Source organism: Rhincodon typus, chromosome 3, assembly GCF_021869965.1.
Source record: "Rhincodon typus isolate 14 chromosome 3, sRhiTyp1.1, whole genome shotgun sequence".
NCBI classification, from domain to species: Eukaryota; Metazoa; Chordata; class Chondrichthyes; order Orectolobiformes; family Rhincodontidae; genus Rhincodon; species Rhincodon typus.
This window is the reverse complement of record NC_063334.1, coordinates 103,314,673-103,341,758: the sequence shown is the minus strand read 5'-3', so window position 1 is coordinate 103,341,758 and position 27,086 is coordinate 103,314,673. Positions and strand designations below refer to the sequence as shown.

Genomic DNA, 27,086 nt, shown 5'->3' with positions numbered 1-27,086 from the left:
TATATTTGAAAGTGATTTAGAGGGTCACAGAGATAGGGCTGAAGAATGGGAGTAGCTGGATAGCTCTTTCGGGAGCCAGTACAGACACAGTAATAGAGACGTACAGCATGGAAACAGACCCTTCAGTCCAACTCATCCATGCCAACCAGATATTCTAAATTAATCTAGTCCCATTTGCCAGCATTTGACCCATATCCCTCTGAACCCTTCCTATTCATATACCCATCCAGATGCCTTTTAAATGTTGTAATGGTACCAGCCTCCACCACTTCCTTTGGCAGCACATTCCACACACGCACCACCATCCGCATGGAAACGTTGCCCCTTAGGTCCCTTTTAAATCTTTCCCCCTCACCTTAAAACTAAGCCCTCTAGTTTTGGACTCCCCTACTCTGGGGAAAAGACCTTGATTATTCACCCTATCCATGCCCCTCATGATTTTATAAACTTCTATAAGGTCACCCCTTAGCCTCTGACACTGCAGAGAAAATAGCCCCAGCCTATTCAGCCTCTCCCTGTAGCTCAAACCCTCCAACTCTGGCAACATCCTTGTAAATCTTTTCTGCAACCTTTCAAGCATAACAACTTTCCTATAGCAGAGAGACCAGAATTGCATGCAGTATTCTAAAAGTGGCCTAACCAATATCCTGTACAGTCGCAACATGATCTCCCAACTTGTATACTCAATGCACTGACCAATAAAGGCAAGCATACCAAACACCTTTTTAACTATCCTGTCTACTGGGACTCCACTTTCAAGGAACTATGAACCTGAACTCCAAGATCCCTTTGGTTGGCTATGCTCCCCAAGATTTTACCATGAAGTGCACATGTCCTGCCCTGACTTCCATCTGCCACTCCTCAGCTCATCGACCCATCTGATCAAGGTCCCATTGTACTGAGGTAACCTTCTTCGCGTGCATGATGTGTCAAAAGAGCTCCTTCTGTATTGCAAAATTCTATGCTTCTACAACTTTGACCTTTAACAAAAGGAGCAAGTTATTGCCTTTGGGTTTGTGGTCCTGAAATCAAGGTTAATCAGGGTCCGGAACCTACACTGTATGGGGAACAGTCACTAACAGGGGATTTGCCTGAACTGGGTATTTAATGACCAGAGTGTGTGCTTGGAACCAATTAAGGATGGCTTTGGGCTCTTTAAATTGGACAGCAGGGCCATTACAAGGCTCTCCAGTGAAGAGGCTTCAGTTAAACCTTGCAGCTATGGGAGTGGGAGGGCATCTTCATTTTGAGCTGCCTCTGAAAAATCTGCTAATCTGTTGCCAACGTTGTGGGAGGCGCACAGGCCAACTGGGAAATTCCAGTCAGATTTTGCTAATTAGCCTCATGAGCCTTAAAATTGGCTTAACTAGGTGCCTACTACTTGTGGGTCAGTAACCATTGTTCCCGGTAACCATGCTGGTTGGCAGTGCAAAATTGCACGTCCACCTGACCTCACTTCACCCTTACTCCACCCGTAATTGAGGCCTAAAGAGCAGTCTCGTGGCTCTTCTCAGCCCTACCTCAAGCACTTCCATGTATTTATGACCAGAGCGGGACAATAATAATCAATTGTCCTTTACAGTCTGAACCTGATTTACCATATTTTGGTTGTACAAGGCAGCATTGTATTAGCTTTATCAATTGCTGCTCCTCTGAGTTCAGAAATATTTAATGTTCAGTCTGCTATGATTCCTGCATTCCTTGCATCTTTATACAAAACTATAGGAAAATGGCTTATGAATATTGTTTGTTTTACAGAAAGGAGATAGAGGGCATGGTTTTGTGGTACAATGATGACAACCTCTCTCTCAACATCAGCAAAACAAAAGAACTGATCATTGACTTCAGAAAGAGAGGGGGAGGACATGCCCCCATCTACATCAACAGAGCAGAGTTTGAGAGGGTTGAGAGCATTAAGTTACTAGGAGTAACGATAACTGACAACTTGTCCTGACTTCCCACGTAGATGCAATGGCCAAGAAGGCACAACAATGTCTCCTCTTCAGGCAGCTAAGGGAATTTGGCATGTCCATAAGGACCCTCACCAACTTTTACAGCTACACCATAGAAAGCATACTATCCGGGTGCATAACGGCCTGGTATGGCAACTGCTCTGCCCAGGACCGTAAGAAACTACAGAAGGCTGTGCACTGCCCAGATCATCATTGAAACCAACCTTCCAACCGCAGACAGCACTTACACTTCTCGTTGCCGTGGAGAGGTTGCCAACATCAATGACCCTTTCCACCCCAGTAATGCTCTCTTACAACCTCTTCCGACAGGCAGAAGATACAGAAGCTTGAACACACCCACCAACAAGTCCAAGAACAGCTTCTTCCCTGCTGTTATTAGACTGATGAATGGACTCTCTAGCCTCAAGTAATGTTGATCTTGCTTCATGTACCTCAGTCTGTCTAAGCACCCAATGATCTGTATGTCCTTGCTTACTATGATCTGCCTGTACTGCTCGCAAACAAAGCTTTTCACTGTACTTAGGTACATGTGACAACAATAAAATCAACTCAAATCAACCTTCCCATATGCGGTTTTTATACCTGTTTCCACTTATTTGAGCTGTTATTGGCCTTCCATGTACAGTGACTTGCTGGAAATTCATGAACACCACATTGTAACATTTCCATAGTTCACTTGACTTGCCACTTCTTCAAAGAAACACAAGGGGATGGACAAATAGGATTCACCTTTCCAAATTTATGTTGATTGCTATTTACAATGTTACCATTGCGCAATCTTTGAATCTTCAACTTTGAATTTATTCATAATGATCAGTTCCATTGTTTTAGATTAGAATATTGGTGTGGTTGATTGCTTTGACAACCTTTTGGCAAATTATTGCCATTTGCTCCTGTTTCTTGTTCTGGGATTGCCCCACTGTCCACTGAGCTCCCTTTTAATAATTATAAGACTCTTAAATTTCCCCCCAGTCTCAATACTCTTCACCATAGTGGTGAATTTTCTTGGGACCTCTCCCATTCCATTGCAGAAAAAGAGGCTCAAGGAAAGTCATCTCCACCTTGGCACCCAACAGCTCTCAAGAAGCCTGGGAATTTATTTTGTTTGATTTCATGCGTTCTGTACGTTCGGAAAAATATAATGCTCCTAGACTCTCCAGTTTTAGAAAATGACGACACAATGATTTATACTGTTCCAAAATGTCAGCCACGGCTCTGTAGCATATCTCTGTGTAGTGAGGTTGAGGATTCAAATCTCACACCAGGGGCTTAAGTAGTAAAATGTAAATTGATGAATCAGTTCAGTACCAAGGGAGTGCTGCACTGACAGAAATGTTGTACTGTTCATGGAATAAAAGAGCAGTGACAACATGGTGTGAAATTGGCTGAGAGTAATGTTTGGGCTGGAGAAAACGTTCTGACCTTTGTACACTCTAATATATACATCAATTACTTGGATCTTGGTGGACTATGTATATTTTTAAAATTTGTGGGTGATAGAAATCTTAGAATCATTATGATATGCGAGATGGATAGCATAGAACTTCAAAAGGACATAGACAAGTTGGTGTCAGTTCGGGTTTAATTCTAAGAAATGTAAAGTGACTCATTTTAGTAGAAAGATCATGGAGGGACAAGATAAGATGAAGGGTGCAACTTTAATGAGACACAAGAGCAGAAAGACAGGTCAAAACAACAAGTTAATAGGGGCATAGAGTACAAAAGCAAGGAGGTTATGCTGAACTTGTAGAAGGCACTCGTTAGACCTTAGCTGAAATTTTGTATAGAGTTCTGGCACCACATTTCAAAAAGGATGTGAGCACACGAGAGAGAGTGCAGAAGATGTTTACAAGAATAGTTCTAGCAATGAGAAACTGAGATGCTCATTTGGAGAGCCAGTATAGCCACAAAGGGGTGAATTGCCTCCTCTGTCTGTAATTCTCATTCTGTGATTCTGAGTTCTTTGGAATATATTACTCAGTTATTTGCATTATCGATCATTCTGGGAAGAAAGGATATTCAAGGATTTTGATTCACTTCAAACACAAGGCTGGCTGTTTGCTTCTGTGGTGAGGCTGCTAAATAAATTGAGTTTATCAATTCTAATCTATATTCAGTTGCCATTAGTCCAAGCTGTTAAGCTTTGTTAATTCATTCTGCCTGCTTACTTCATGTGCCTTCATTGCACTGGTAGAACCCAATGTGACAAAACAATAAAAGATTCTGTTGAAGCAATTCTTTGAGATTGAGCCACATGTCCTGAACACTGCATTGCACCAAACTGTCTCACATCTCCTGGAATTGACAAGAAATTTGTTTCATTCTGTTGCATATGAAGTTCAATTTCCTGCTACCGTTAACTCCAGATTAGATGAGTACAGACATACCAACAGCAAAAAAAAATTGAATCCGTATAAATATTTGGATGCAAGTTCAGTCTTTTTGCTTTCAAAATGATCATTGCATTAGTAACAAAATTTGTAAGACTGGAAAGAGCAAGCTCACCTTTCAGAATGTAACTGTGAAGCATCTTTTTTATATATTTTGACCTTTCAACGTGCATCTCATTCCCAATGACAGGACCCCAATCAACAATGTAACCTTTTATCCGCCTATTCATATCCGAATCCCAGCTAATTAAAATGCTGTCGTTCCCATAGGGAGTGGCATTAATCTTGTTGTTTAGACCTGCAGTAAGTTGAAGTACTACATTTTAGATACAGAAATCATGCATTGAATAACGTTTCACAACTAGATGAATTAAGTGCCTATTAGATGATACTTACGAATTTGATAAAAAGGTGGGATAATGATTTCATTTGCAGGTGAGGACCCAGCTGAATTGTAGGCAAACACTCGGAGTTTGAAAGATGCTTGTGAAAGGATGAAGACACATCCTTTGTCGAGTGTTTCAATTGATTGGATCACATGATATTGGTTTGGGGGTATTCTTTCAATCGTAATATTATATCCTTGCACAGTTGTACTGTTGACTGTGGCTGCATTCTGAAAGAAAACACTCGATAAAAAAGAGTTGACAGAAATTTCTTGAACAAATTCACTTCTTACATCAGACTAGGGAGAAGAGAATATGGCATGGGGACGTTTAATTACTGATAAAGGAGTCCATCGCTGTAGAAATGCAGGAGGACATCCTAGAAGGGTCTTCAAATGAAGCCGTCTGGGTAGAGCTTAGAAATAAAAAAAGGGTAGATTATTTTGCAGTGATTATACTACAGACCTCCCAACAGTCTGTGAGAGATAGAGGAGCACATATACAGGCAAATTACAGAAAGGTCTGAGAGAAACAAGCATATTGTTGTGGAGGAGCTCAACTTTGCTAACATTAACTAGGATCGCCTTAGTCTGAAAAGATTACATGAGGTAGAATTTTTAAAGTGTATCCATGAAAGCTTTTTGTGCCATATCCTAAATAATCCTACTAGAAATGGTACAGTGGTGGACCTAGGAAATGAAGTCCATCAAGTGGTTGAAGTGTCAGTGGATGAGCATTTTGGGGATACTCTGTAAGTTTCAACGCCATTATGGAAAGATCATAAGACCATAAGACATAGGAGCAGAAGTTAGGCCATTCAGCCCATCGAGTCTGCACCACCATTCAATCGCAGCTGATAAGTTTCTCAACCCCATTCTCCTGCTTTCGCCCCGTCACCCTTGATCCCCTTGATAATCAAGAACAAATCTACCTCCGTCTAAAATATACTCAAGACCTGGCCTCCACAGCCTTCTGTGGCAGTGAATTCCATAGATTCACCACTCTCTGGCTAAAGAAGTTTCTCTTTATCTCTGTTCTAAAAGGTCTTCCCTTTACTCAAAGTCTGTGCCCTCGGATCCCAGTCTCTCCTAACAATGGAAACATCTACCCAACATATAAAGATAGTGCAGAAATGTCTAAACTAGGGGGAAGGTCAATGTCAACACCATTAGACAGATTCTGACAAATGTAGACTGAGAGCAGCTACTTGCGGATCAGTCTACATTTGGCAAGTGGGAGTCTTTTAAAAGCAGTATAGTGAGAATTCAGGGCCAACATGTTCCTCTAAGAGTGAACGGTAAGGGCAGCAGATCCAGGGAATCCCAGATGTCAAGGGGTATTGAGAGTTTGATAAAGGAAAAGAAGGAACCATATGTCAGGTACAGCACATTAAATACAGGGGAGGTCCTTCAAAAGTATAAAGTGTAAGAGTTGCTTAAAAAGGAAATTAGACAGGCAATGAGGGTCCACAAAATATGTGGCAGGTGGGATCAAGGAAAACAGCGAGGCTTTTTTAAGAATATTAAGAGGAAGAGAATTACCAGGGACATAGTGGGACCTATTAGGGATCAAAGAGGCAACTTGTACATGGAGCCAGAGGACGTGAGTGAGGTCTTAAATGAATATTTCTCATCTGTATTCACGAAGAAGAAAGACATTGTAGGCGCGGATATCAGTTGGGATGGTGAGGTTCTAGAACACGTTAAGATCAATAAGGAGGAGGTATTAGATGTTTAACAGGCCTGTAGGTGCATAAATGCCCAGGCCCAAAGAGATGTATCCCAGGCTTCTGTGGGAGGTAAAGGAGGAGATTGCTGGGGCCTTGGTGGAGATATTTAATACTTCGCTGGTCACAGGTGAAGTGCCAAATGACTGGAGCAAAGCTAATGGGGCTCTTTTGTTCAAGAAGGGCAGCAGGGATGGGCCAGGTAATTATAGACCAGTTAATCTGATGTCAGTGATAGGGAAATTACTGGAAAAAATTCTGAAGGACAGGATTAATCAAAACATGGAAAGGCAGGGAGTGATCAGAGATAATCAGCACAGATTTGTTAGCAGGAGATCCTGTCTGGCTAATTTAATTAAGTTTTTGAAAAGGGGACTAAATATATTGATGAGGGTAGTACAGTTGATGTGGTGTACGTACTTCAGTAAGGCCTTTGACAAAACACCACGTAGAAGGCTGGTCCAAAAGGCAAAAGCCCATAAAATCCAAGGCAAGTTGGTACACTGGATCCAAAATTTGCTTGCAAATAGGTCACAAAGGGTGATGGTGGAGGGATGTTTTTTGTAATTGGAAGCCTGTGACCATCAATGTATCACAAGGTTCGGTGCTGGGGCCTTTGCTGTTTGTTATGTACCCATCAATGACTTGGGTGTGAATGTAGAAACTATAATTGGTAAGTTGCAGATGACACAAAAATTGTTGGTGTTGTTGATAGTGAGGGGAATGGTTTCAGGCTACAATCTGGAATTGATCAGCTGGTAAATTGGGCAGAGCAATGGCAGTTGGAATTTAATCCCAATAAGTGCGAGGTGATGCATTTTTGGGAGGCCTTATAAGGGAAGGATATACATGATAAATGGTAGGTCTTTGAGTATTACTGGGGACAAAGGGACATTGGCATACAAGTCTATAGATCCCTGAAGGCACAGGTGGATGGGATGATGAAGAAGGCACATGGGATGCTTGCCTTCATTAGCCAAGGCATAAGGTATAGGAGTGGAGCAAAGAACTCATGTTAGAACTTTATAAATCACAGATAGAATACTGTTTGTAGTTCTTTTCGCCACATTATCGGAAGGATGTGATTGCACCGGAGAGAGTGCAGAAGAGATTCACGAGGATGTTGCCTGGGATGAAAAATCTCAGCTATGAGGAGTGACTGGATAGGTTGGGTTTATTTTCCTTGGAACAGAGGAGGCTGAGGAGGCATCTGATTAAGGTGTATAAAACTACGAGAGACACAGACAGAAGAGATTATGAGAATTTATTCCCCATAGCAGACTGTCAAAGACCAGACATCATAAGTTTAAGGTAAGGAGCAGGTGGTTTACAGGAGATGTGAGCAGTGATTATTCACCCAGAGGGTGGGAGAAATATGGAATGTGCTGCCTGAGAGGGTGGTGGAGGCAGATACTTGCGCAACATTTAAGAAGCATCTGGATGAGCACTTCAAAATACCAGGGCATTGTAAGTTAGGGATCACATCCAGGTGAATGGGGTTAGTGTAGTCCACTGTCTATTGGTCGGCATGGACATAGTGGGCCAAAGCGCCTGTTCCTATGCTGTGTGACTCTCTGACAGTAATAGAGATCTCCTATTGTGGCAATATAGACCGGTCTACAGACTTTAAGCAATGTCTGTATCCAAGGCTCAATGCCTAATATCCAGAAACAACAAAATACAGGATGAATTTATTTTCCTTTAAAATTTACCCCCATTTAAAAAAAAATTCTGATTCGTGTGTAAGTTATTAACTTCAATCATCACAAATGTAGAGATGTACATATTGAAATATTGAGCATGGAATATATCTTTACTAAATGTAACTGTGGTATATTTCAGTACTTAGATCAGCATTTAAGATATTCATTGGAGCATAGGAATGGAGTAGGCCATTCAGCCCATCAAGCCTGCTCTGCTTTTTAATACAATCATGGCTGATGCAACACTGTTAGGACAGTGTTCACAATACTGTAGATTTTGAGAAGGACCCAGCATTTTGTAAAACTATATATTCAAGAAAACAGGGGACGCGGAGAGTGCAAATCATATAGGCCATTTGGTCTAACATCTGTCATTGGGAAGTGCTTGAATCCGTACTGAAGGAAATAGTAACAGGATGTTTAGAAAATCATATTATAATCAGGCAAGGCTAGCATGATTTATGAAAGGGAAGTTGAGTTTTAACTAATTTAATAGTTAATTAACATGCAATAATGAAATAACAAGCAGGATGGATAAAGGGGAACTGCAATATGCAGTGAATTAGAATTTCCAAAAGGCAATTTATAAGGTGCTAATTAAAAAGGTTGCTGCACAAGATAAGAGCTCATGGTATTGGGAGTGATATGTTAACATGGATAGAGGATTGGCTAAACAACAGGAAACAGAGAGTTAGAACAGATGGATCATTTTCAGGTTGTGGAGTTCCATAGGGATCAGTACCGTGGCCTTAACTATTTTAATCAATATTAATGACTTGGATGAAGGAACCAAAGTAGTCACATCTGATGATGGTACACGGATAGATAAGACAGCAAGTTGTAGGGAGGATACCAAGTGTCTACAAAGGAATAGAGATGGGTTAAGTGCAGAGGCAAAAATAATAAACTGGCAGATAGGAAAGTGGGAGATTGTCCATTTTGGCAGTAATGGCATTATTTAATGAATGCTGCAGTACAGAGAAGGTGGCAATCCCATCCCAGGGCCCATCAAAGACATACCTGCTCTAACGTTTACACCAACAGCTCATTTCAGGAGCAAATGTTGGATGTATGGCATTCCATGAGATTATAGCTGATCTGGTAATCCTCAATTCCACTTTCCTCTTTGCTATAACCTTTGATTCCCTTACTGATTAAAAATCCTGTCTGTTTCAGACTTGAATATACTTAATGCCCAACCTCGACAGCCCTCTGTGGTAAAGAATTCCACAGACTCATTATCATCTGAGTGAAGAAATTCCTCCTCATCTCTGACTCCTTACTCCGAGATAAGGCCCTCTGGTCTTTTTCTAGCGTATTGGTCTCTATGGGGATTGAAACACTCTCTATTGGTGTCTGTTAATGAAAGCTTTCTAGAATACACTGTTCATTGATATTTATTCCCCATATATACTCTGATTGTAGCTAGCTAATAGTGAGGTATAGGCAATTGTAGTAATTCTAAAACGAATAAGCACATGATAATATTATAAAACAGATGAGTCTGTGCCTGTTCAGAAGCATTAATGTACGTACCTCCCACTGTATAGTAATGAGGCGTTTCCCAGGTTTCTGCATTAGTTCAGTCACAGGTGTATAAATCTGTGGCATGTCTACAAGTTCTGGGATAAAACAGAAACAATAACTACTTTTCAAGCTCTCTCTACACAGCTAACTTATTTTGAGATTTTTGCATTCCTCAGGAAAGTTTTCACTCCAGCTTCTGTTTGTAAACAAAATGTTTTTTTGGGCATCCTCCAAATGTCATTTGACACAAATGGTGATTCTATAGTGCATTGCTGCCAATGTTAATTTTGCTCAGATTTCTAACAAAGAGAATCTAAATTAAAATAAACTTCTCTTTTATGCAAAGATGCATTTATTGTACCCCTTGATTGATATCTCCATAAACTATAAAATTATTTTTGATTATATTCATTTCTAGGTTCTGTTTTCACAATATTGGAAATATGGTAGCCCATTTCTGCAGTAATATTAGATGATGAGGGGCATGGACAGGGTGGATAGAACACAGCTGGTTCCCTCAGATGAAGGGACAATAACAAGGGGAATAATTTTTAGGTGAAAGGTAGTTGGTTTAGTGAAGATTTGGGGAAAATCTTCACCTAGAGGGTAGTGGGAATATGGAATGCACTGCCTGGGAGGGGTAGACTGGGTGGGAAACCTCACGACCTTCGAAAGAAAGTACCTGATGAGCACTTGAAATGTCTTAATATTCAAGTGCTAGACAGTGGGATAAGTGTAGATTTGGAGTAGTTTTTTTGGTTTGTGTAGGCTTGATGGGCTGAAGGGCCTCTTCTGAACTGTATGATTCTAAGAATTTGTGGTGGAGTCAGGTTCAAAAGAAGCATTTAAGGGTGCATTGGATGATTGTTTGGATAAAAATAACGTGCAAGGGTAATGGGGAGGAAGGAGATTGGCACTAGGTAATGATGCTCATTTAATATGGTAGAGCAGACATGATAGGGCAAATGCACTGTAACATTTGTGCTTCTGCTGGCCTGTCCTGTACTAATCCCTCTCAACAGGAAGTTTTGCTGTGGAGGCTGCATTAAAATCAATGGATCCAAAGATTGTTTGTTCTGGGGAGGCACAATAAATGATGGGAACTATCAGTTAGTCACTTGATCATGCTCTGTCATTAGCTAATTGTTGCTCTGCTTTGTGATTTTGCAAGTATTTATGATCAAGCAATAATGTACCTTGAAAAGAAATTTTGATGACAACAGTTTAACACCATGCCATATAAAATTATTGTATAAAGGTATTAGCTCCGTCTCAAATAGCTACTGCTACGTTTTGTAATTCATCAGGAAAATTAGTCAGTCAGTCAAAGAGCTTGACTATAGCAAAATTTGTGAAAGATGTGTCATGTATTTAGTCGCTCTGTGAATATATCTTGTCATACTTGTACTCAGTAATAATGCAGTATTAGTGTCTATGCTACCAGAATTAATGGTGAATACACCACCATATTTCGCACTCCATTCACGTGCATTTTCACCATATCTCTTACACTCTTACCTAACAAACTCCTCTCAATTGCAGTTTCCAAAATTTCAATTGAACCTCATCCATAGACTTGCATTGGGGTTGTATGCTTTATTTTAGTTAATATATCATGAGCACTTACCAGGAGGGACAAGGTATATTTTACTCCAAGAACTCCAAAGACTAATTTTGTTGCTAAATATACAGCGCATCCGAAATTCGTAAGCAGCCAGTCGTTCCAATCCCTGTACTGTTCCAGAAGGTGGGAAATCAACCTTCTGAAACATAGATGTAATTAGTATTTGCATTCTTTCTGCAAAATGTATGATTATATCATCTATTCTAATCAGGCTTTTACATGGGTCCAATTTGAGTGATTACTCGTTGCCAGACATAGGCATGGGTGTTTGCAATGATGGACAGCCTCACCATCATGCAAGAAATGGCAGAAGAGGCTGAAAATCAGAAATCCCACCTTAAGAGGGGTGGATCACACTTTGCACGTGTGTGTTTTGACGAGGTAGCAACCCATATAAATCAGCAGCTCCCTCCATACACGTCTGATTTTGGTGACCCATGTGAGTGAAAGCACAGTATAGAGCTGCTAGGGGCAGGATCGCCAGAATACCGTTTCAAAGGTGAGATAGCACTTTGGATATGATGTCTGTGGGAGAGGTCATATGCCCTATGTGAGAGGTACATTGCCCTCTGGAAGAGGAAAAGTATTCTTCGGATTTGTTAAAGGTAGACATGAACATGCATAAAGTATCATACAAATTATTAACAGCTTGAGGTTATTGTAACTGTCAACAGATTTGTCAAAAGCAACACAATCAAAAATGTTAAAAAGCCCATCAAAAACAACTGCCCCTAGGAATGGGATATAACAATAAGTGCTCGGGGCAGAGGGGAGCTCTTGTTGGGCAGTCGTCATCGGGCAGTTCTCCTTGGGTGGTCCTGAGAGAGGCGTCTTTTCCAGGTGGAAGATAGACCAGAGAGGAGGAGGAAGACCCTGGGAAGAGAGTTTCCTAAACCTTGGCTAGAGAGCAGGATATTGACCTCACAACATAAATGAAACTATTGTATTCTGTGCCAACATCCTGTTTGTCCTCTGATATCAGTGCACCATCCCCAACTGCCACGGTTGTATACTTTTTCCAATTAACTCAAGTATCATATCTAAAGTGCTGCTCCTCAATAAACTAACAGGAAATTGTACAAATTGTCAGCTACCTATGTTAGGAAACTATGATCACAAGCCCCTTAAATCAACAAAGGACATTGTCACGGCTTATAATAAGTCTGTCTTTAGCAGAAGAGTTCAACGAGGTAGTGCCTTTTGATTTAGAGGTATGGGATTAAAAAAAACTTGCATTTTATCTGTTGTAGAGTTGGCAGCCAATTTTGTTAGTTGACAGTAATACAGAGTTATAATAATAAGGATAATAATAATGAGTAATAATAAGAAAATAATTCTGGATAAGGTAATGGAAATGTGAATAGGGACTGGACTTGGACCGCCAATGAAATTTCTCACTGATAATGGAGGTAATTTGTAAATGATGAATTTAGGGAGACATGTGAGAATGTTAATATAACAATTATGATTATGGCAGCAGAAAGCCCTTTTAGCAATGAGGTATGTAAAAGAAATGCGGTAACAGACAGAATGATTCAGAAAATTTTAACAAATCAGCCAAACTCTAAATTATTGCCTGCACATGCATGGCTGGTTCATGTTAAGAATATATTGTAGATGGTTGGCTTATATAGTCCATATCAGTCAGTTCTTTTAACTCACTCATGGGAGACATTGCTGACTGGGCCAACGTTTATTGCTCATTCCTAGATCCCCTTGAGGAAGTGGTGGTGAACTGCCTTGCTGAACCCCTGCAATCCATGTGCAGGTTGATTCACAAGGGCATAAGGAAGGGAATTCCAGGACTTAGGTCCACCGACACTGAATGAACGAGTCTTTATTTCCAAGTCAGAATGGTGAGTGGTTTGGAGGGAACTTACAGAAGGTGGTGGTGTTTCCATGTATCTGTCTCCCTTATCCTGCAACATGGAAGGGGGTCTTGGGTTTGGAAGGTGCAATCTAAGTATCATTGGTGAATTCCTGCAGTGCATCTTGTAGGTGGTACAGACTGTTGCCACTGAGTATCAGTAATAGAGGAAGTGGACATTTGTAGATGTGCTGCCAATCAAGTGGGCTGCTTTTTCCTGGATGGTGTCAAACCTTCTGAATGCTGCTAGAACCGCATTCAGCCAGGCAAGTAGAGAGTATTCCCTCATGCTCCCGGCTTGTGCCTTGTAGAAGGTGGACAGGCTTTGGGAAGTTAGGAGGTAAATTACTCACTGCAGGATTCCTAGTCTTGACCCACTTTTGGAGCCACAGTAGGTATATGGCTAGCCCAGTTCAGCTTCTGGTCAATAGTAATCCCCAAGATAATGTTAATGGGAGATTCTGGTAGTGATTGTTCGTCTCGGGAGTACAGTAAGAGCCCAGTTGCACAAATGGGAGCAGAAGAAGAAGGAGAACAATAGTACTAGGAGATTGAATAGTGAGGGGGACAGAGGGCGTTTCTGCAGCTAAAGGCGTGACTCCAGGATGGTCTACTGTCTCCCTGGGGCCAGGGTCAGGATACCACTGAATGGCTGCAGGGTATTCTGACAGTGGATGGTGAGCAGTCAAAGTCAGAACTGTCACTTTGGGACCAACTACAGATGTATAATGACAGATAAGATCCTGCAGCAAGAAACTAAGGAGCTAGACACCAGATTAAAAATTAAGACCTCAACTGTTATAATCTCTGGATTACTCCCGATGCCACATCCTAGTGAGTATAGAAATAGGCAGTTAGAACAGATAAGTATGTGGTTGAAGTATTGGAACAGGAGTGAAGGCTTTAGAATCCTGGATCACTGGGTTCATTTCTGGAGAAGGTGGGATGGTACAAGTCAGAAGGATTGCACCTGAACCGGAATGGGATCAATACCTTGCAGGAGGCTTTGCTCATATGATTTGTTTGGGTTTAGACTAATTTGACAGGGGAGATGGGATATGGAGTAAAGGTTTGGTTGGGGGTGATACACAAAAGTTTCAAAGAAGCAAGTCAGTCTAGAGGCAGTGCAAATGTAATCAAGTCAAGGCAAGGCAGATGAGGTGATGGTGTAGATTAACACATGAGGATGTGACATCACTTTGTGAAGGGTAGGTCGTGCCTCACAAACCTTATTGAGTTCTTCGAGAAGGTGACCAAACAGGTGGATGAGGGTAAAGCGGTTGATGTGGTGTATTTGGATTTCAGTAAAGCGTTTGATAAGGTTCCCCATGGTAGGCTATTGCAGAAAATACGGAGGCATGGGATTGAGGGTGATTTAGCAGTTTGGATCAGAAATTGGCTAGCTGTAAGAAGACAGAGGGTGGTGGTTGATGGGAAATGTTCATCCTGGAGTTCAGTTACTAGTGGTGTACCTCAAGGATCTGTTCTGGGGCCACTGCTGTTTGTCATTTTTATAAATGACCTGGATGAGGGTGTAGAAGGATGGGTTAGTAAATTTGCGGATGACACCAAAGTAGGTGGAGTTGTGGATAGTGCAGAAGGATGTTGCAGATTACAGAGGGACATAGATAAGCTGCAGAGCTGGGCTGAGAGGTGGCAAATGGAGTTTAATGTGGAAAAGTGTGAGGTGATTCACTTTGGAAGGAATAACAGGAATACAGAGTACTGGGCTAATGGTAAGATTCTTGGTAGCGTGGATGAGCAGAAAGATCTCGGTGTCCATGTGCATAGATCACTGAAAGTTGCCACCCAGGTTGATAGCGTTGTTAAGAAGGCGTACAGTATGTTAGGTTTTATTGGTAGAGGGATTGAGTTTCGGAGCCATGAGGTCATGTTGCAGCTGTACAAAACTCTGGTGCTGCCGCACTTGGAGTATTGCGTACAGTTCTGGTCACTGCATTATAGGAAGGATGTGGAAGCATTGGAAAGGGTGCAGAGGAGATTTACCAGGATGTTGCCTGGTATGGAGGGAAGGTCTTATGAGGAAAGGCTGAGGGTCTTGAGGCTGTTTTCGTTAGAGAGAAGAAGGTTAAGAGGTGACTTGATAGAGACATACAAGATGATCAGAGGATTAGATAGGGTGGACAGTGGGAGCCTTTTTCCTCGGATGGTGATGGCTAGCACGAGGGGACATAGCTTTAAATTGAGGGGTGATAGATATAAGACAGATGTCAGAGGTAGGTTCTTTACTCAGAGAGTAGTAAGGGCGTGGAATGCCCTGCCTGCAAAAATAGTAGACTCGCCCACTTTAAGGGCATTTAAATGGTCATTGGATAAACATATGGATGATAATGGAATAGTTTAGGTTAGATGGGCTTCAGATTGGTTTCACAGGTCGGCGCAACATCGAGGGCCGAAGGGCCTGTACTGCGCTGTATTGTTCTATGTTCTATGTTCTATTGCTGTTTTAGAGACATTGAGGAAGGGACAGGACTGGCAGCTCAGTATTCTAGATATAGACCCTTTATCTGAGATGGCAAAGGGGGGGCTGTTGTAATATTGATTAAGGAGTCAATTACTACAGTAAAGAGGGGTGTTATTTTAGAAGGTTCCTGAGATGAGACCATATAGGTAGAACTGAAAAACAAAAGGGGGAAATAACTTTACTGGGGTTTGGACTATAGGCTCCCAAATAGGGAGAGATAGAAAGACCAATACATGGGCAAATTTCAAAGAAGTGTAAAAACAATAAATATTATAGAAGGGAATTTCAACTTCTCCAATATTACCCAGGATAGACTAAGTGGAAAAGGCTTAGAGAGGGTAAAACCAGGAGAATTTAAGTCAGCACACAGAAAGTCCTACAAGACAGATTGGAGCTAGACATAAATTCAGGGAATTAAGTTGAATAAGTGGTAAATGTGTCAGTGGGGGAAATATGTCGGTGATAGTGATGATAATTCAGTCATACTTAAGGTAATGGATAAAGGACAAAACAGACTGGTTCTCAAATGGGGGAAGGCCAATTTTAATATTATAAGATAGGATCTGGCTAAAGTGGACTGAGGGCAGCTACTTGCAGGAAAATCCCAAATGGAGCAGCAGGAGACATTCAAAAGGACAAGCGTTAGAGGGCAGGGCCAACATGTTCCTGTAAAGGTGAAGAGAGGGACTAAGTCATGCAGAGAACCCTGGATATCAAGGGATGTACACGATTGCATAAGGAAAAAAAGGACAAAGTTTATGGTAGATGCCAAAGTCTCAAAACAGCAGACACCCTAGAGGAGAATAGGAAGTGCAGGTGGTTGCTTAATGAAGAATTAGAAGAGTGAAAAAGGAACATTAAAAAACATTGAAAGCTAACATAACAGAAAATGCAAAGGTGTATTATCATTAAATTGGGGCAAGAGAATAATCAGGGAAATAGTAGGGCACATCAGGATCCAAAATGGCTATCTCTTTGTGAAGTCAGAAGATATAGCGAAGGTTTAAATGAGTACTCGGCATCTGTATTCACAATAGAGAAAGACAATTTAGGTCTAGAAATCAGGGAGTGGGACAGTGATATATTTGAAAAAAAATTGCATTGAGTGGGAGGTGGTATTCATGGTTTTAGCAGGCTTGAAATTGGATATGTCACCAGGCCCAGATAGGATGGATCCAAGACTGCGGTGGGAGGCAAAGGAAGAGTTTGTAGGGACTCTGATACTGATTTTCAAATCCTCTCTGGCCTCAGGAGGGGCGCCAGAGGACTGTAGGATAGCTAATATGATATCACTACTCAAGAAGGGTGTTAGGGATAAACCAGGAAACTATAGGCCAGTGTGGCTAACATTGTTGGATAGTCAGCATAGCTTTGCAATGATTCACCAGGATGTTGCCTGCGCAGGAGTGAGGGATCTGACCGAGGTGTACAAAGTTATTAGGGGCATTGATTGGGTAGGTAGGGAGAAATGGTTTCCCTTAAACAGGTCAGTAACCAGGGGGCACTGTTTTAAAGTAAGAAGCAGGAGATTTACAGAGGATTTGAGGAATTTTTTTTCACCCAGAGTGTTGTGGGTATCAGGAACCTACTGCCTAAAAGGATGGTAGAGACAGTGACCCTCAAGACATTTAAGAGGTATCTAGATGAGCACTTGAAGTGCCACAGGAAAATGTGATTGTAATAGATGAATGTTTGATGACTAACATGGGTACAAAGGGGCAAAGGGCCTCTTTCTGTGCTGTAAAACTCTCTACTGTTACGGGAACTGAGTTTAATGGAGTGTGGTAAACCAACAAAGCTCTTGCTAAAAGTGTGTACTTGAACATCTTTGAATTGACCTATTCGGATAGGCTATGATGCGTATTTGAGTAGGTGGGACTTGAACACCAGTCACTAGCCCAGAAGCAGGGACACTACCCCTGGGCCACAAGAACCCTTACATATTGGTTTGAGTGTGGAGGTGCTGGTGTTGGTCTGGGGAGGACAAAGTCAGAAGTCACATGACACCAGGTTACAGTCCAACACGTTTATTTGAAATCCCACAAGGGGGACTGTTCAGAGGGTTGGTGTGGACTTCATGGACTGAATAGCCTGCTTACACACTGTAGGGATTCTATGATTTGTAAGTAAAGCAACTTGGCTGTGTTGCATACCAAAAGTGTAAAATTTGAAGAGAATCAAGTAAAATTTTGCTGTTCCATTGTTTATACTGGTCTGATGAGGCACACTCAATGTGAATGGCTGCTACTTTTCCAAATTATTTAAGAGCATGATGATGTTTCAGCATTAATGGTTACACTGGACAAGAAAGAGGTACAGTTTTACTCTGCAATACATTTTATCCTAAGAATTTCCATAAGCACAAGTTTTACATCCTGTGTGGAACCTTAAGAACTTGCATTCTCATAATTTAGAGTGCAGCTGGTCTAGTGAAGTGTGAGCATTTGCTCATTTTCTTTGAGCAATGCAGACCTCTAAAGAAAGTATTGGGATTAATGAAAGAGAAAAGTGAAATATTTATATTTAAATGATGCCTTTACAAAGCTCTGAAAAAGCTGAAACACTTCATATGCAATGAATTACTTTGTGGAGTACAGTTGCTACATAGGTAACAGCACATCAGCTGTGAACTGAACCAAATGCATGCATGTTGAGGGGGAGTCTTGACAGGTTTCAGCTAAAGCAGCATTTTGAAGTCTTTTACACAACAAAGCCTAAATTCACCAATAACATGAAATAACAGACTTGGAATTAAGAGGGCATTTAATCAAGTCAAAGTGGAGCTGAAACCCAGCCATAATCATATTGACCAATGGAGAAGTCTTGATGAGCATATGGTCTGCTCCTGCTCATAGTTTTTGCATGCTTATGTACAATAGAAACAGTCAATGCAGAGTACCAATCAACATTGCTAACACAGTTGGAATGACAGATAAATCAGTGAAAGGTATGATTAAAGCATACAATTATCTGGTTAGTTGCACTTTGAACATTATGCTTAATACTGATCACAGGAGATACTCTAGCATTTGAAGTATGTTCCGACTATGAAATTCAGTATTTTGAGGAAAGCCTGGAGAAAACTACACTTTTTAGGAAGCATCTGACAGATAACCTGATGGATTATATGAGACACGAAAACATAAAAGTGGTTGAAACTAAATGTGAGAAGGGTGAAGAAACTCAAATTTCAACTTTTAATGACTGTGACTGCTATTAGGGAGTTTTTTCTACACATTCAAAGAAAGCTCAACATTCGACATGGGTTTCCAGAAGAGACAGTGCAGGTGAAAACCCTGTGATCACATAAGAAACTATGAGACGTCACATGAGAAGGAGTGAATGAATGAGCTGGACCAAATTGTTTAGATAGCATTAATTATCTTCCGATGTTGTCATTCAAATTGTTCCAAAGTCAGGTGCATATGACTAGATTCTTAAATGGAGGAGGGGAGAATACCTTAGGACAGAAATTTAAATGATTCGTTCTGTGATATATCTAAACTCAGTATATTTCCAATCATCTTTTATACTCGTATCATTTTATAGCTAACTCAATATGTGTTTTCAAAAGGGATGAATGAACAGTCAGAAAAAATATATGATATGACAACCAGTTCTGAGGATAACCAACAGCAGATCGGAGAGAAACAGAAAAGAGTTTTAGGAAGTACAGCACTAACAAAACCACTTACTGTAACTATTAAGAAAAGCAGCTAGATTTTCTCTGGTTTTGAACTCTTAGCTGTGCACAAGTTGTTGCTTAGAGAGGAAGGAACTGAAGGAAGTTTCGTGCATGTGTGAAATGTGGCATCTCAGTCAGACGTAGCTGTTAGCCACTTCATTTCCCTCCTGCATCGGCTTTTAATACGATCTTTATAGTGGGCCAGAACTACAGTCATGAGGGACCATGTTGAGATGGACCTGACTCCACAGTGGAAATGCAGCAAGAATTGAAACAGTTCAGTTTGCATCCTCCTCCCTCAGGTATCTGCCGCAATAAGACACTAAGGTCTTCAAGGGACCCTGGGGGAAGGAAACTCTCATGTTTAAAGTCCACCCTCCTATTTACTCTCTTCTGACAATTATTTTGCATGTTATGCTATTCTGCAGGGCTCACCCAGAAACCTCAGCATTGAGCTCGATGCCGGGTGTCACCAGCTCACTCTCTGGCCATTCTGTTATGGTCCTTTTCTCCATAGGGTCAGGTGGTATATCAAGTTTTCTTAAATTCACCTGTGGGATGTGGGTGTCGCTGAAAAGGCCAGCATTTATTGCCCTTCCCTAGTTGACCTTGAGAAGGTGGAGGTGAGCTGCCTTCTTGAACCGCTGCAGTCCATGTGCTGTAGGTTGACTGACAAGGCCACGAGGAAGTGAATTCCAGGATGTTGATGCAGTGACAGTGAAGGAATGGCAATATATTATCATGTCAGGATGGAGGGGAACTTGCAGGTATTGTTCCCATATAACTGTTGTTCTTGTCCTTATAAATGGATGTGGGTTTTGGAAGGTGCTGTCTCAGGATCTTGGGTGAATTTCTGCAGTGCATCTCATAGATGGTACATACTGCTGTTCCTGAGAGTCAGTGAAGGAGGGAGTGAATGTTAGTGAATGTGGTACCAATAAAGAAGGCTACTTTCTCTCTCTTCCATAAATGGCAGCGGATGCTAGATCACTGTTAATTTTAAATTTGATATAGACATTTTTTGTTAGCAAAAGGTATCTAAGAAAATACACCAAAGTCCTATATGGAGTTAGGCCACAGTTAAGCCATGATCTCATTGAATGCTGGAACAGGCTGAAGGGGCTGAATGGCCTACTCCTGTTCATATGGTGTCAACCTTCTTGAATATTGTTAGAGGTGCACACATCCAGGCAAGTGAAGAGAATTCCATCACACTCCTGACTTGCCTTTTGTTGATGGTGGACAGGCTTTGGGGAGTCAAGAGGTGAGTTACTCACTGCAATATTCCTAGCCTCTGACCACTGTGTTTATATGGTGAGTCCAGTTCAGTTTCTGGTCAATGGTCACCCTCAGGATGCTGATTGTGGCATATTTGTTGATGGTAACACCATTGAATGTCAAGGGGTAGTGGTTAGCTAGCTTCTTATTGAGGATGGTCATTGCTTGGCATTGTGTGGCGAAGCTTGGATGTTGTCCAGATCTTGCTGCAGTTGGACATAGACAGCATCAGTATCTGAGAAGTAGTGAATGGTGCTGAACATTGTGCAATAATCAGGGAACACTCCCACTTCTGATCTTATGACGGAGGGAAGGTCATTGATGAAGCAGCTGAGGATGGTTGGGCCGAGGACACTACCCTGAGGAGCTCCTGTCCTGTGTTGAGTGGCACTTCTGTGCTAAATGGTACAGATTTTGAACATACTGGGGAGGCGGTGGCCTCGTGGCACTATTGCTGGACTGTTAATCCAGAGACCCAGATAATGTTCTGGGGACCCGGGTTTGAATCCTGCCATGGCAGATGATGGAATTTGAATTCAATAAATATCGGGAATTAAGAGTCTAATGATTACCATAAATCCATTGCTGATTGTTGAGAAAAAACCCATCTGGTTCACTAATGTCCTTCAGGGAAGAAAACTCCTGTCCTTACCTGGTCTGGTTTACATGTGACTCCAGACCCTCAGCTCTGTGGTTGACCCTTAACTGCCCTCTGGGCAATTAGGGATGGGCAATAAATGCTGGCCTAGCCAGTGACACCCTCATCCCATTAATGAATAAAGGAATAAAGGAACAGATCTAGCACATCAGAATTGGGCATGCATGAGAAGCTGTGGACCATCAGTAATAGCAGATTTGTATTCAAAAGATGTGTGCAAAGTCCAAAGATGTGCAGGTTGGGCGGAATGGCATTATTAAATTGCCCTGTAGTGTTTGGGGATGTCCAGGTTAGGTGATTTAGCCATGGGGTAAAACCCCATGTAGGGTTACAGGGATAGGGTGAAGGGGTGGATCTGGGTGGGATGGTCTTCAGAAGGTCAGTGCAGACATGATGGGCCAAATGGCCTTTATCTGCACTGTAGGGATTCTATATTAAATATTTTTAAGGTGGATATAGACAGATTCTCAGCAGGTTGGGCAGTATCTGTGGAGAGAGAAACAGAGTTAGCCTTTTGTGAATGAAATGACTCTTCTTCAGATCTGCATTGAACTGAACTGGAGTTCTGAAGGAGAGTCATCCTGAACTCGAAACATTAACTGTTTCTCTCTCCACAGAGCTGCCAGACTTGCTGAGCTTCTTCAGCATTCTCTCCATTTGTTTCAGATTTCCAACATCCGCACTATTTTGCTTTTATGGACAGATTCTTGATTAACACAGGGGTCAAAGGTTGTCAGGTAAAGGCAGAAAAGTGAAGTTGAGGCTATGAATTTTTTTAACTGGTGGAATAGACTCAAGGGCCTATTCCAGTTCCAAATTAGTACATTCATATGTACAGAAAAGGTCTTTAAAGGGGCAGAGCAGGCACAGAAGAAGGCAGGAGCTGCAGTTTGAGGCTAAGTATATGGGAGCACGATTTTAAAAAGTAGTAGTGGCCTAAATAATTTTTCCCTTCATATCTGGGTCCCTTACCACAATCTCTGTCTCACTCAACCCAAGTGCACAGAGACCTTCCGTTCTTCAGTCCCTTTTCCTGTCTGTGCAGCTATCCCTAGCAACTTCTTCAGGGGAAGAATGGTGTTGGTGGTGGCAGCGGTTGGGGGAGGGAGTGATGGAACACAATTTCTCACCAGTATTTACATGTAATTCACAGAGAAGGGCTGTTTTATGTTCATTTGGTAATCTCCTGTACCACACAATGAATTTAAATATTAATGCTGCTGCAGCTCAAATTATGTAATATAATAGCAACATGCTTCTGCTTTTATATGGTATCACATAAAGAGGCAAATCATGTGTTAAAGCTTGAAAAGAATTGCAGTCTAATAGTAGTCCACCAATATGAGTCTACTTACTTTGTATAATGCTACAGTTATTCAGATCACAGGCATCGTTTTGTTGCTGCTATCAAAGCACTTGCTAAAAACAGAAGAACAAATGCTGACTGATAGCATACTGCCAAGCCGTTCCTGCATGCTGTCTGCATATATCAGAGTTACAAGTACTTTTAAAGCTGTGACACATGTCAACGCTGGGAAGGGGGTCAATAAACAAATTCAAGTTTTTACTTTTGTGGTTCACAACGTCATCTCAACACCAAAATGTGTCATTTCCTTTCTGGTCCATGCTTTCGCCTGTACATATTCAGAGCTGACCATTTGATGTACTTAAAACGGTGCAAATTATAGATTTAAAACATAATTTCTCTTAAAAAGATGAACCCACTGCTCACTCTTAGCTAACAAGGAAAATCTGAATCTTTAATTTCATCCCCACATACTACTATCTTTAATATCCATGTTAACCATTGGCCTGGCATAATTATCATGTCTCATTGCAGCTTAAAGGCATTTCTACTGTTTTAATCATGGAGTCTGGTGAGGAAGCAATTTGCAATTGGTGGAAACATTACTTCCAGGTTTAGTGGTGTCAGGAGAGACTGAAAAGTCCTGTCTGTACAATTTATTCAATCACTGATCGAAAAGAAACCCTTTCCGGAATTAGCTTTCTGAGCTTCAATACTAGTGTGGTGTGCTCTTGTTAAGCCGGGGACCGTGTATTGCTGTGGCAACATGCATTGTTACATGTATGTTATAGCTGGATCTATGCCAGAGGCTCTAACATTCTTCCCATCACAAGGCCTACCATGAATTTCCCGCTCTTACTACTTGCCATTGGTGTGTGCTAGAAGGATTTGTTGATAGTTAACCTGTTTAGCTGGGTTTGAATACACCTTCTTTAGCCATCAAGTTCTGAAGTGGGGCTTGTATCTGGAACTTTCAGTCCAGAGGCAGGATACTTCCTTGTGCAACAATACTGGAGTAGAAGCTTCAATTCAGAATGTGTGAAGTATGCAATTTGTTACACTTCTTACAACTGAATTTTACAAATATTATCTCAATATTCCACATCCCTTGAGCTGCATTTTACTGGTAATAATTAAATGAGGCCCAAACAAAGTCAAATATAGCTTGAATCACAGGCCAGCACACAAAACCTTTGCTGTGCCCATTCTGGACACAGTTTTGCTTCAGTGTTCATTTTAACAAAATTAAACAAACACTGCTGAAAATAATTAAGTTGACTAAATAATGAGTCAGCATGCTTCAAATGTAAAATGAAACAAAGAATGGCATTAGCTGGATCTGAAATACAAAACAGAAATTGCTGGAGAAGCTCAGCAGGTCTGGCAGCATCTGTGAAGAGAAAACCAAGTTTAAGTTTCTGGTCGCGCTCTGAAGAAAGGTCACAGGACTCGAAACATTATCTCTTTTCTCTCTTCATAGGTATTCAATTTCTCCAGCAATATGTCTATTGTTTGCTTTCAAAGTAGTTCATTTTAATGTTTCAACTTGATAAACTACAAAATAATGCAACTTACCCCAATATTAGCAATGATAGACACAAGCATCAATATCACCCGGAAAAAAATGTGTACAAAAGTGTACAAAAGTAAACTGGTGATTAGGAATGTCTGCCTGTTCCATGCCTTACCTGATTTGCAACTCTACTGACTTCAGTTTGAAATCGTGAGGGTGGGGCCAGTTTATTGGCCCTCTTTTGCAATCAGTGGCTAAAATTGCTGCCTATAAATTAATGTTTGGTGGGACTATTGATTTTTCCCTGTTTGTTTGCTTGACTTAGTTGGTAGCATGCTGACTTACTGGTGGAAATGTTGTTTCAAATTCTGTGCCTGCCAGAGTGAGCTCATAATCCAAATTGAGCGAATGCATTCTCAGTTCGCTGGCTTCAATCTACATGTGAAAGAGACCCCAGCTGCCTGTTCAGTTGAATAAGTGTCTTTTAAAATTCCCAATAACACCAAATGCAGAAGAGTAGGGAGTTCTCTAGATGTCCGAATCAACATTCCCCCCCAAGCATGTTACCCAAAAATAGATTGAGATTTTCACCTTAACAGTGTTTGCAGCCTCTTTCAGACTTCCAGTGTTCCACTTATATGGAAAATGCTATGAGAGAGTTCCAAGACTAATAAAGTATTGAACCATGTAATATGCTTTTTCAACTCTTTCATGCGTAACTGCAGCTTTCCAGTGTTCCTAGCTTTATTATCTGTATTACTTATTGCAAGACATTTGGTTTATGAGTAAATATCAATTTGTGGTTCCAAAGATTTGCTTTACTTACTGAAAGCCAGTTGGAAGTTCCAGCCTTCCTGTAATCTAACACATACTGCAGTTTCTCTGAAGTACTCCATGTCAGATTTAACTGTCCAGCTGTTTTCCTGTACTTTATGTCAGAAGGTGTTGCAGGTTTTTCTGAAACAATCAGAACACACCAATTGAAATTGAAGTGCAGTGATGTAATTTTTGTGGTGCATTTATCCTTCCCAAATGTGGCCTCCTATCAGTACAGATACTGTACTGTCCTCAATGACAAGAAAAACCATCGGCTTCTCTGATAATCTTAATGATTTGGCTCAATTTTACATTCACAACTTTCATTCTACAAGACCAGCACAGTTAGTGCAATACATAATTAATAACCATTCAGATCCTTGCTCAATAAAAAATGAAAGAACTGTGGATGCTGTAAATCAGGAACAAAAACAGAAGTTGCTGGAAAAGCTCTGGCAGCATTTGTGAAGAAAAAAATCAGAGTTAACATGATCCTTCCTCAGAACTAGTTCCAGTTTGGAGAAAGAGTCACGGGACCTGAAACGTTAACTCCGATTTTTTCTTCACTGATGCTGCCAGACCTGCTGAGCTTTTCCAGCAACTTCTGTTTTGTTCCAGATACTTGCTCATCTGTTCTACTGAAAGGAAAACCGACAATACTGTCATGTCGTAAACAAAAAAATGCTGGATATCACAGCAGGTTAGCTCTGAAGAAGAGTCATCTAGACTCAAAATGTTAGCTTGCTTTCTCTTCACGGATGCTGCCTGACCCATAGTGATTTCCAGCATTTGTTTCCAGTACAGATTCCAGCATCTGCGGTAATTTGCTCCTATAATACTGTCATGTTTTCAAGAATGTCATTACACTGTTTATTTTTGCAATGAAATTAATATTTGAATAATATTTACTGGGCATTTAAAAGAGACTTGTTGCTTGGAGTTAGAAAAAATGTCACAATTGCATGGAAGAGAGATAAAAATGGAAGGTTGAATGTAAAACATTTCGTATTTTGTGCAATTATAGATTCTTTCCACAGCTATTATTGTAATAAGGATACAAAGCTGTTTAATCTTATTCATCATAAAGGCCCCATTGTAAACCAAATACAACAGGATGAAGGTAGATTAAAGCATTGGGATGACAGAAAGCAGATACTGGGAACAGGAATAATCAGCAATGTTATGTGATGGAGATTAATAGACAATGGGAGCAACAGTAAGAGATAGTTGCAGATACCACATTAAGGCACTCAGGCTAATGGTATACAGAGGTGAATACTATATACAGCATATTGCTAGATAGATAGAATTCTTTTTTAATTCATTCAGAGGTTATGGGAATCATTAGCAATGCAGGGATTTATTTCCCATTCCTAGTTGCCTTTCAGCTGTTGTATATTGGCTTCTTTTGGTAACACTAAATTGTGAAGAAGAAAAAAGGTTTTTTTTTTAAAAAAATACATTTATGTGGGTATTGCAAGCCTGGCCAGCCTTTTTTGGGAAGATGTGTAGCTTGGAGGAGAATTTGCAGATGATGGTGCTCACATGCACTTCCCGACTTGGTCATACTAAATATGGAAGGTCGTGCATTTCAATAGTCCAGCTGAAGAAGCCTTGGTGATCACAAATGTTAGCGTAATTACACATTTCTAACCAGAAAGCGGGCTTCCAAGATCAAGAGAGAAAAAAACAAACAGAGACGGTCCGGAGTGAATGTAGGAAACCAAATGTCCAGGGGAAAAGAAGAACTAGAAAGTGGGGGGAAAGGGAAGGATAAAGTGTCAAGAAGTATAATGGCTAATGGGAATCAAAGCAGCAGGTTAACATCTGTGGGGGTGGATTCAACTGCATGGTAAAATATGAAAAAAAAAGAAAAGAAAGGGGAACTCAGGAGAGGTTATTAAAGTCTCCAGCACATAAAATAGGACAGAGTGTTTGGAAAGAGTTAGGAATCAAATCTGAAACACACTGAATAAATGAATCACAATGAGAAGAGGGACAGTCAATACAGAACTGAAGGTGTTGTATTTGAATGCACGCAGTAAATGAAATAAGGTAAATGAGCCTCTGGCGTAGATTGAAGTTGGCAGGTATGAAGTGGTGGGCATCACGGAGGCATGGCTGCAAGGGCATTAGGATTGGCAGCAAA

The 27,086-nt window shown here is 40.9% G+C and overlaps 1 protein-coding gene across 1 annotated transcript in view; it reads right to left on the bottom strand.

Moving 5' to 3' along the window:
• LOC109914295 (interleukin-31 receptor subunit alpha-like) overlaps positions 1-27,086 on the bottom strand; it is an 84,741-nt gene that overhangs the window by 20,707 nt on the left and 36,948 nt on the right. The window contains exons 5-9 of the mRNA XM_048593864.1: positions 24,948-25,078; positions 11,333-11,465; positions 9,715-9,800; positions 4,760-4,979; positions 4,479-4,661 (exon numbers count right to left, since the gene is read on the bottom strand). Coding sequence (XP_048449821.1) covers positions 4,479-4,661; positions 4,760-4,979; positions 9,715-9,800; positions 11,333-11,465; positions 24,948-25,078 — 753 coding nt within the window. The remainder of the gene's footprint in view (positions 1-4,478; positions 4,662-4,759; positions 4,980-9,714; positions 9,801-11,332; positions 11,466-24,947; positions 25,079-27,086) is intronic.